The sequence below is a fragment of the Rhinolophus sinicus genome, chromosome 2 (assembly GCF_057876585.1).
Source record: "Rhinolophus sinicus isolate RSI-liver-muscle chromosome 2, RSI-T2T, whole genome shotgun sequence".
Lineage (NCBI taxonomy): Eukaryota > Metazoa > Chordata > Mammalia > Chiroptera > Rhinolophidae > Rhinolophus > Rhinolophus sinicus.
In genome coordinates, this window is record NC_142502.1 from 56,003,499 (window position 1) to 56,014,501 (window position 11,003).

The 11,003-nt window shown below is 39.9% G+C and overlaps 1 protein-coding gene across 2 annotated transcripts; it reads left to right on the top strand.

Annotated features, from left to right (window-relative positions):
* Positions 1–3,609: 3,609 nt before the first annotated feature.
* NDUFAF4 (NADH:ubiquinone oxidoreductase complex assembly factor 4) lies at positions 3,610–10,049 on the top strand. 2 transcript variants are annotated; one of them, XM_019743421.3, is made up of 3 exons: positions 3,610–4,107; positions 4,634–4,728; positions 7,995–10,049. In XM_019743421.3, exons 1-3 carry the CDS (start codon positions 3,972–3,974, stop codon positions 8,277–8,279), a joined length of 516 nt encoding a protein of 171 aa, XP_019598980.2. In that variant the 5' UTR covers positions 3,610–3,971; the 3' UTR covers positions 8,280–10,049. The 2 variants fall into 2 exon arrangements, with proteins under 2 accessions (XP_019598980.2, XP_019598981.1); XM_019743422.3 differs by having other exon boundaries at positions 4,093–4,359.
* The last annotated feature ends 954 nt before the right edge of the window (positions 10,050–11,003 follow it).

Here is an 11,003-nt window from a genome sequence, read left to right on the forward strand (position 1 = left end):
GGCAAAGCCTGAAACACTATTGCCCAAGCAAGACGGTTTTATTCTTTGAACAATTAGGTAGTTTCATTGGAAGATAAGCTCCATGGGGCTGAATGAAGAATAGTAGGCATTCTCTCCATCACCCTTTCTTTGAATTTTACTACATATCATCACTACACTGATAGATATGAATTTCTCAAGATGATGACTGTGGTGGGCAAAATAATGCCCCTCTAAAAACATTTCCCTCTTAATCCCCAAAACCTGCAAAAAGTATTTTGTAGATGTGATTAAGGTAAGGATCTTGAGATGGGGAGATTATCCTGGATTTATGTTAGGTCCAATGTAATCACAAGAGTATTATAAGGGAAACAGGGAGACAGAAGAGTCATAGTCAGAAAAGAAGATATGACAGTGAAGCTATACAGTTACTGGCTGCCAAGAAGTGTTGTAGACCTCTAGAAGCCAAAAAACAAAACAAAACTAACAGAAAAAAACAAAGCAAAACCCAAGGAATTTTCTCCTAGGGATTCCAGGAGGAAGACAATTCTGCAGACATTTTGATTTGAGCCTCCTAAGACCCACTTTGGACTTTTGACCTCCAGAAATATAAGGTAATAATTTTGTTCTGTTTTGAGGCACTATTTTGCAGTAATTTGTTAGCATTAATGGGAAACTCATACAATGACAAAAGTCATGAGTGCAGTAGCCACAAAGCAGGCATGTGGGTATAAATTGCTGACTGATAATTCTTATCTATGAGTCCCGGTGGTTTTCAATATGAATACTGGATCTGCCCAAAGCCTAGTCTGTTTTGGTTTGGGATTTTGGGTTTTTGTCCCCCAAATATTCCACAAACCTATAACTCTGACCACTATGGAACTAACTGGTCAAGCTTGGGAACGTTGTAAATGACCTCAGTTGAACTTTCACTCATTCCTGGTTCCTGAGCTTGAGTCCAGGCCCTCGCTCTCTCTGCCAGGATGAGTCATTCCTCCCCGATCTGCTCCTCTGCCCACTAGTAGCTGGGGTTTGGTCAGTGAAATCTCTAGGGGCTGTCCTGGGCTCCTTGAGTCACCAGTCACCTGGGTTTAGTGATTGCAATTCTTTGGAGAATACAGAATGCTGTTGAATTATGTTCAAGGGAAGGAGTGTGCAAAGGTCACAGTGTAGGCACAGAGAGAAAGATTGAGGAGGAAGGGAAGCACGGAGGGGACTGGCTAGGGACTATTTCTGCTGCCAATGCCAGATAAGAGCAGGTGGCATTTTGTGCCCCTGAGCTAATAATTCCCACCCAAATTCTGACCTTCATGAGCCCAGCAACGCACCATGTGCAGAGCACACAAATTAGTATATAAAAATCAAATTTGGGATACTTATTTTTAAATTAAATTCTTAAAGAACATGGGTCTTACTTTACTTTCAGATATTTAAGTATTTTATCCCTTTCATTCAGCTATAGACCAGGGTGTCACAATATCTTTGGTTCTTTTTCAAACTTCTCTCTGCTTCTCTGGAAAATAGAAAGCAATACAAATACGGAATATCATATTGAGGTAGGCACTGTAGTAGACACTTTATCTTTTAAATGGTGTGAAACCCATTACGTAATTAAAACTATCATCCCAATTTTAAGATGAGGAAAGTATGTTCAACGGTGACAGTCACAAGGACTCACTTCTGGTGGAGGGGCTGGTATTCAGCGTCTGGACTCCAGCTCAGAGGCCGGGCTGGTCTTCGGGTTTATCTGACTTACTTGACATTTGTTTAGTTCCTATTGGGTACCAACCACTGTTCAATGTGATGGAGACAGCAGTGAACAAAGCAAATTTTCCTTTTCTCATAGAATTTAGATTCTAGTGTGTTGGCAAGACCAGGGTTTATTTTATTTGTACCCTAAGATATTCAGCAATCTGTACCCATCATAACACTCTGCTCAGAGAGACGCTTGGTTTTGAGCAGCATTCTAGTTATACTTTCCGTGGGGACCTGACTTCAACCCTTAACATAAGCGCAGGAGTTCTGAATTCAGACTTCCTGTTAATTCACATGCGTTGACAAGAAGAGCTAGAATTATGCATTTGTGGTTCAGCGTTTAGTTCCATGATGATTCCCAAGGGGTGACAGCCAATTGTGTATTTCTGGTGGAGTATGTTGCCTTCTGTTCTGTTCTTTGCAGGCTTGAGCAGCACCAGGCAGGACCAGGCAAAGCAGCTGGCACGGGTTGGATGTTCCATAAATATGGAATCCAAACTCTACCTAAATGTGGGAATCTATGGAATTCTTTCATGCAGTAATCCCCACAGCAACCTACATTTCCTGTAACTTCTATCTAACATTATTTTTTCATGCTGCCAGAAGTGTGGTGGAATTTCTATGAAAATGAGTTTTTCAGTTTCAAAGCATTTTAATAGGCAGTGAGTGGAATTATTACCATAATTTTTGAAGCTCACGGACATAATGAGGCAGATAAAAATTTCTTGGCACCTGTGGAAACCTAAGCTAAAAAAGCACCAAGTTAGGAGCATGTCTGTCTGAGATGGAAATCTTGGAGTAGCCTGCCACCTTCAGGATAACTTCCCGACTAACTACCAGAGAACACTGGTTTTAGCCTCTGTAAAGTCCAAATACCTAGCCCAATAAAAACGTTTCAGATGATCAACGGGGGAAGCAACTCTCCTTGTAATACTTTTGCTGTGATTAAATATGTTTACTAATTGTATTAGTTTTCTTTAAATAAAAGTGCCCTTTCTTTACTTTGATTCTTTTAAAAAATGTGTTACTTTGATTATCTTTACATGGACTCTTGTCTTGCTTTTAACTAATTAAAAACAAACAACCAACTTCATTTTGCTAAGCAGATCTGGGAACACTAAAAACCGATTTGCAGCCCCAGTCTGTGAAAAATATTGTAACTTTGGAAACCCTGCTACTTCCTGGTATTATGGATTAATGACAATATTTCTAAACAATCTTAAATAAAATCAGAAACACAGTAATCCATTCATAATTTTTTTTTTGGGGGGGGAACAATAAGAGAAAAAACGAGAGAACAACTCGGTATTTTTGGTTTTTTTTTTAATGTCATATTGGCTATTCCTTTCATTAAGTTATACGGAGGTCTCCCTGGCTTAAAAGGAATGAGGAAGGCAGGAAAGATGGGAATGACGCGGTGATTTAGTACTTACTAGTGTGAAGAAATAACACAAATTAGTACCAAAAACAAAGGGAAAGGAAGGGCAGCATAACTAAAATCGATTAAAATTAGGTCAAATGAGTTATGACCGCGGGATGTAAAAGATCTAGGAAAAAAGGAACATCGTGGCTCAGAAATGAAGCAGGAGAGGGGACAAGAAAATAAGGGGCATTTAAATAACAGAGTGACAGAGAACAAATACTCATCGAAAATGAATACATTTCATTGCGTTCCTTTCACAAGAGCAGGAAAGAGCAATTTTCGAACCTTCATGTATCCTGATGCAATTCCATTTTTGTTGGCTTCCTCTTTGGCTGCATGGACCCGTGAAAGGACTTCAAGGTCAGTTTCCTTTACGACTTTCCCTACTCAGCCTGCAACTTTGGAATCACGTGGGAAGCCTGAACCAATGCAGGGCCTCACGCCAGCGGAATTAAATCAGAAAGTCTGCATGGCAGGTAACTGTTTTAAAGCTCCCCTGCTGACTCAATGAGTCTCCAGAGGTGACAGCATCCGTGGATTTGAGCCCTGAGCCACCCTCCAGCCTCCGTCAGTAACCGCAGGCGTGAACTCGTCGCTGGACCCGGAGGCAGGACGCCCTCGGATCCAGTCTGGGCGGCGATGCGGCGTGTGCCCTCCCGACCGCTAGGGGGCAAACGGCGCGCATTTAGCGCCTGTTTTCCGGCGCGCGACCCGCTCGACCCCAGGCGTGCGCATGCTCGGTTCGTGACGGAGGGCGCCCACACGGCTGTTTTCCCACGTGCGTTGTTAACTGAGGGCATCATGGTGTGAGGAGATGGGGGCGTCGGTGGCTCGCGCAATTAGGAACTTCAACCTAGAGAACCGGGCGGAACGGGAAATCAGCAAGATGAAGCCCTCTCCCGCTCCCAGGCACCCCTCCACCAAGAGCCTCCTGCGAGAGCAAATGAAGTGTGAGTGGTGCGAGGGCGCGTCGGCGCCGGGCGAGCGGGGTCTCTGTGCGGGCGGGGCGGTTCCCCGCCGGTGGCCGTCGGTGCAGAGGTCGGGGTGACCCGGGACGGCCGCAGGGGCTCGGTCAGCCGAGCGCGGGAAGGTGGAGCCACCAGGCCGGTGACATTGAGCCAGCCCCCTAGCGCTCGCCATGGAGTCGGCGGCTCTGCTTTCCTGGTCGTCCCGGAGATGCAGCCCTGTGCCCCTGCTGTCCGGTGCAGGCCTGCTTTTTGCCTTTAACGCTTAGCTACTTGACACTGGGAATCAAAATTAGAAGGGATCATGTGCAGCGGAAATTTTCTTTAGGTGCCTTCACAGAACGATGGAGGCCGAGGCAGAATTAGTATTTTGATTTATTGTGAAATGTCTTTTCCATACTGCCCAAACGATAGTTTGTTTAAAAAGTAAAAGTGTCGTGTATTAAGTGTTTAGGATCTTAGAAGAATTTTCGTTGGTTTTAATACTGTGACATTCTTTTTCTTTCCTTAGCTCATCCAGATATTAAGGGAGACATTGTTAGAAAAGATGACAAACTGCTGTCATTACTAAAAGACGTATATGTTGATTCCAAAGATCCTGTGCAGGTAATGTGTACTTTAATTAAGAAAATAAGTAATTTAACTTTTGGGGGCTCCAGGAAAATGGTCAAGAAAAGTGTGGCAAATAGTAAAAGAGTGAGATGCCCTGCAAGTGTAAACATGTCAGTGTAGTTGTAACCAGAACAGTGATGTAAGCAGGACACACATGCCTTGGTTCATTGGTTATGTACTGAAATTCTAACAGACTTGTTTAAGTATTGATTGAATGCAACTGTGTGAAGTATTTGATGTTATTTAAGAATTTGTAGGACTTGGTAAGGTACTTCTAGTGGTTGCCATTTAAATGACGAAAGGAGAGCTTTAATACTATTTTCTCCCCCCATATTGTATTGAGGTATGTTCTAATCTCAGGGGTTCCTTTAGTGTTGTATTTGGGTTTTTTCATTTTTGGTTTTTAAGGCTATGTTCAGATATATGTAAAAGGAGCACGATCACAGAATACTTTGTGAATGGGAACTTATATTTAAATCCATATATAAATGCCTGGCAGAAGTGTTTTATGTGTAGTGCTAATCAAAACAGACCTAGTCCTTGCGGTCACACTGCTTATAGTATTGTGAGGGACAGGCATTGAATAGATGAGCAGTCATAAGTACATGATTACTCATAGGTCTGTGGAGGAGAAGTATAGGCACGTGAGTATATCTGGGGGACCTGTTTGAGATTTGGAGGATCAGGGATGGTTTCTGATTATGGATTTATTGGTTCTGTTTATTTATCATTCTATTTCTACACTAGAATCACACTATATTAATTAATAGAACTTTATAATGTGTGTTGATATCTGTTACCGCCTCCTCTGTTTCTTTTCAAAAGTTTCTTGGCTCTTGTGACACATTTTTTTTTTTTTTTTTCCCAGATGAACTTGAGGCAAATTGTCAGGTTCTTTAATAATGTCCTGTTTGGATTTTGAGTGTAGCTGAATTAGAATTTATAGATTAATTTGAGGAGAATTAACTTCTTTGTATTATTGAATCTTTGGAAGATAGAGGGAAGGTTGTTACTATGGGATCTCTTTCACCCTGAGTTTTTAAAGTGTTTATTGCTAATATGTCAGAAAGTGGGTGACTTTTGTATTGTAGCTACTCACGTTGCTAGGTTATTTATTAGTTTTTCAGTTCATTCTCTCATTTTTCTAAAGATATTCTCATATCATTGGCATAGAATTACATTGTTTTCTTGCTTTCTAGTATTTATACCTAATTCTTATTGTGTTGTCTATAGTATTAGCATAGCAATGAAAGTTGATATTCTATCCTGTAATTTCTTTACATAGGATGCTTCTGATGTTTCAGCATTAATTATAATAAAATGATATTGTTGCTGATTAAAAATACTTTTATCACATTTGGGATATTTTCTTCAATTTTCAATTTGCTAAGAGTTTGTTTGTTTGTTTTAATCAAGAGAGAATGTTGAATTAATCAGAAGGGAAATCTTAATAAAAGTGCCTATGGAGTGGAAGGAGGATCTACCTGGGAATAGGAAGATAAGAGGAGCTTTGTGTTTTGGAAAGTGAAGAAGTTGGGAAAGTGTTTCAGGCCAAAGTTACAATACAAAGGTAGGAGAATATGTTACACCTTTGGAGAATGGTTAGAGTTCAGCAACAGTTAGGGGAAAGTGTAAGGGACGAGTTTGGGAGAAATGAGGTCGGATGGGGGTGATCGTGAAGGTCTTTACTTGTCTTGCTAAGGAATTTGGGTTTTATCCTTATGATAATGGGAAATTACTGAGTTTCATGTGGGAAAGTGATGTTAGATTTTTTTTATTTTTTTTTTATTAAAGTGATGTTAGATTTGTTTCATAATAGGGAATTGATTTAGTGACTGGGAGAGAAGTAAATGGCTTTTAGAGGGACTTTGGAGGCAGTATCGATAGGATTTGGTTATTAGTTGGATGTAATGAGTGAGGGGGCGAGGGAGATGTCAGGTATAACATGACGTCAGAGAAGCTTTGAGTTTTGGAATGGGTTATGGGAGGTGGGTGGTGCTAGTTACTGAGAGAATATGGGGATAGAATTGCGTTTTCAGAGGAAAGGGATCAGTTGAGTTTTTGACATGTTGATTTTGAGGTGCTTATAAATTACCCAAGCAGAGATGCCTATTTGGCATTTGGGAATTTGGGTCTAGAAGTCAGGAGAAAGGTCTAGGTTTGAGATGAGGTTTGAAAGTAATTAAGATGTAGGTAGTAATGGAAGTTTGGGTGATACGTGGGATTACTTAGGAAATTTATAGAGTGAAAAGAGGGCCTGGGCCAGAACTTGGGGCACATTAATACTTAAGAGGCAACTGAAGGGAAAGAGCCCACAAAGGAAACAGAAGAAATCACTGGAGAGACAGGGAAAACTAGGAGAGGGATGGCATGGAAACCAAAGGGAAAAATAATTAAAGGTATGTTGGAGTGGCCCTCAGCGTCAGATGCTGTAGTGAGTTCAGATAAAACCTGAAAAATGCCCTCTGGGTTGAGATATAATCCTCTGGATGAGATATCACAAAGATCATTTTCTTTTAAATCTTAACTGAAAAGAAGGAAACTAGTCATAACGGAAGTGTTGGTTTTGGGTTTGGTGGGTGTTTTTTAAAGGTAGTGACTACAGTATTTTTGTATTTTGACCAAGCAGCAGCAGTAGGCAGGGTGTAGTTGAAAGGAAAAGGGAATGAATGATTGGCATAACTAGGTAATAGGAATGAAATACAGAGCACAAATGCTAGGATTCAGCTTGGGTGAGACAGATGGAAAGATGGGTGCGCATCGATTGTTTTATTTGTATTTGTTGAAGTATTAGAAACATTAGTTTATTTTCTCTGAAGAGGCAAGATCGCTTGCAATATGTAAATTCATTCAGAGTGTTTGGAGGCATTGAACTTGAAAAACAAAACTGGGAAACAATAGAGATTATCAAGTAAACTGTTAAGGCAGCATTAGAGTCCTGCCCTTTTAAAAACATTTTTTAATGAATTCATTGTTGTTCTTTTAATATACATAGAATAATGTGATGAGTGGATGGTATACATTCGAGTATTATTTTCTAGAACTACCTGAATTGCTTCATGATGATTGAGCCACAGTTATGAAATGGTGATGTGGCAAAAGTGCCGTGGAACCACGGCTCATTGTAATGAGAAAGTGTAGTTTGAAGAAGCACGTGTAGTATTTGAAGAAGAATAGGGGAGATTTGAGAAGTGTGAATGTAGTTGTCAGATCTTTTCATCTTAAAAGGCTTTTTGTTTGTTTTTGTCTTTTGATCCTAGGTAAAAGATGTTGGACCGCCTCCGGAGCCAAAGGAGTACAGATTGCCGAAGGGCAATCACTTTGACATGAATATTGAGAACATTCCCAAAGGCAAAATTTCCGTTGTAGAGGCATTAACACTTCTCAATAATCATAAACTTTATCCGGAAACATGGACTGCTGAGAAAATAGCAAAAGAATACCATCTAGAACAGAAAGATGTAAATTCCCTTCTTAAATATTTTGTAACCTTTGAAGTCAAAATCTTCCCCCCTGAAGATAAGAAAGCAATACAATCAAAATGAAGGAAATCTTGAAGTTACCTTTTCCATATGTACTCCCTGTTCCCATGCCGTTTGTCATCTCATTTTTAACAAATTATATAGATTACTGAATGTTTAAAGTTCCCTTCTTGTGAAGGCATACTATTTATTAAGCTCTGCTAAATTTTCAAGACTGACTATAGAATACATTTTGTTTTCTTTTAAACTTTAATTGGGTTTAGGCATGTGTTCATATGTAGTATCAGCATGACCAAATAGCACATGTATCAATTTATTACAAATAAAAAGGTTAGTGTGTTATTTTAGGCACATCATATCATTGGCTTTTAAATTGGTCATATGGCCTCTTGGAAAATGTCCCGAATTCCTCATTTAACATTGAAAGCTTCACTTTCCAAGTTAGGTGGATAGTTTATTCTTCTTATGGAATAGTGAAAGTAAGAGCTTTGCTGACTCTTAAGACTGACATTTTCTTGCTAGGGAAACGGAGGCTTGACCGTGAGGTAGAATAACAGTATTTTGCAATGAAAGGCAGACAGGAGACAACACAAAAATCAACAGAAAAGGCATTTTTACTACTAAGAGGAATAAGAATGAGGACTTTGTTTTTGTTTTGAACTGGTTTTACATATGAAATAACTTATCAAAACTATAAAAAGGAATTGGTGTTTGTAAAATTTTAGCAATCTCTGCCTTGACAAACAGATAAGTTCAAAGCTTTCAAAGAGGCAGGTAGTAGTGGGAACTATCTGAAAAAAATAACTGTTCTCTGGACTTAATATAGAAATATAAGAAAATGTTAAAGAATGGTTAAATCAAAGAACCGTGATAAATGAAACTGGGTGACCAAATATATTTGCTAATGAAATGCTGGTTGAAAGAAGAGAGAACAAACAGCTAGTAGATGTATAAAATGTGATCACTGGAAGGGACCTGGGAAATTGCTGCTTCATTCATTTAACAAACTTAGGAGCACAATGTATACCAGTCCTAAGGTCTTGAGCAAGATTGTGTAAGTTTAGCTCTGTCGTATAACTACCTGTGAGATCTTGGGTGGATTGTGTCACTTCTTTGAGATTGAATTTCCTCTGTAAATGATTATAATGCTGCCTTATTTAAACCTAAGGGTTACTGTGAAGATAAGATAATAAAGGACTGAACAAATACGACTTACTTTTTGCCGTTGAGAACAGAGGCCTGGGGAAGTTTCATGACCTATTTAAGCTTACCTGTACTTTATGACATAGCCAGGCCCAGAGTTTAGGTTTCCAGAATCCTAGTGTTTTGTTTTTTTCTGCTGTGCCAATAAGAAGCATATCTCAAAAGAGCAGAAGGTATGAGTTGTAGGAATATTGGGGAATGGTAAGAAAAATTCCAAGTTATCAGTGTCTCTGAGGAAAGATAGAGATTCACTACCCAGGGAGTCCCCTGGAAATGGGATGGAAGAGGCTGAGGAAGTCAGCGTGAACATGAAATGAGGCATGTGTAATACAAAGAAGAAAAATACTGACTGAGATGGAAATTTTTAGCTGATTTTCAAATTTAGTTTCATTATGTGAATATACCAAGTTTAGTTTAAAACAGTTCTTTCGAAGACAACAACTCAATAAAAAATGACATTGTAAAACTCGGGTAAATCATCAAAACTTTAACAGATAAATACCAATACTTGAGTCAATAATACTGCTGTTTCTGAGCCATGTTCCCTATTCATATCTATACTGTGGTGAGGCAACTGTAAATAGGGCTGTTTTGTCGTGTCACATAATAAAGCACTTTCCGTGTCATTCATTGGCCTGTTATTGTTTATTATATATAGGAGAGCACTTCGGTGGTAGAGTTGTGACAGAAAACGTGGTATTAGACTCAGAAAACCTGGGTATAGATCACATCACTACTAGCCATGTGACCTTGAATGTCCTCAGCTGTGAAACAGGTAATAATTACTAACATCTTAAAAGCAAGTACTAGGCACTGATCTAGCTGCTTTACGTGTATTAGTTTGCTTACTATTTGCTACAGGTAGGAAATATTTACTGCAGGTAGGAAACTTAACTATATTTTACAGGAAAATGGAAGCATGGAGAGCTAAAGTGGCTACAAAGATTACCTCGTAAGTGTTGGAACCTGGATTTAAACCCTAGTAGGGTTACCAGGGTCAGGAGAGGAGGGAGGGAGGTTGATCATAGAGTGGGAAAAACGGATCCAGGGAGCTGATACTAAAAAAATCTGCCTATGTGGGTGGATTTGGCAAAGTTCTACCATACATAGGGTCACCATATAATTTATTGCCCAAACTGGGACACTTGAGAGTGAAAAGGGCACCAATTAGGATAATAGGGACAGTAGGAAAAGTGGAATGTGTTGGACGAACTAGGAGGTCTGGTCATCCTAACCACAAAAGGGACTACTGGAGGTCTTGAAGGCCACCTGGAACCTGGACACAACCCTCTTAGCTCCATTTTATCAACACTTAGCATCTTACTAACTACTTGGGACTGACCACTCTGCCAGAGGGCTTTGATTGGCCCCAACTAATGCATGTGCATGGACATCGCCTCCACACCCTCATAGACCAAGGAAAAGAGGGTAGGGCCCTGGACAGTTGGTGAGGCAGTTTCTGGACCCATACCTGGAGGGCTTGAACTGAAGAGACTCAAAACACCTTGAACTGGGGCTGTGCTTAAAGACAGCCTGTTGGGTACAAATTGAAAATACATAAGAAATGAACACGTACATAGGATT

Coding starts and splice junctions, on each gene's coding strand:
- NDUFAF4 (XM_019743421.3), top strand. CDS start 3,972: ATGGGGGCGTCGGTGGCTCGCGCAATTAGGAACTTCAACCTAGAGAAC. Junction 4,108..4,633: donor CCTGCGAGAGCAAATGAAGT/GTGAGTGGTGCG, acceptor TTCTTTCCTTAG/CTCATCCAGATATTAAGGGA. Junction 4,729..7,994: donor ATTCCAAAGATCCTGTGCAG/GTAATGTGTACT, acceptor TTTTGATCCTAG/GTAAAAGATGTTGGACCGCC.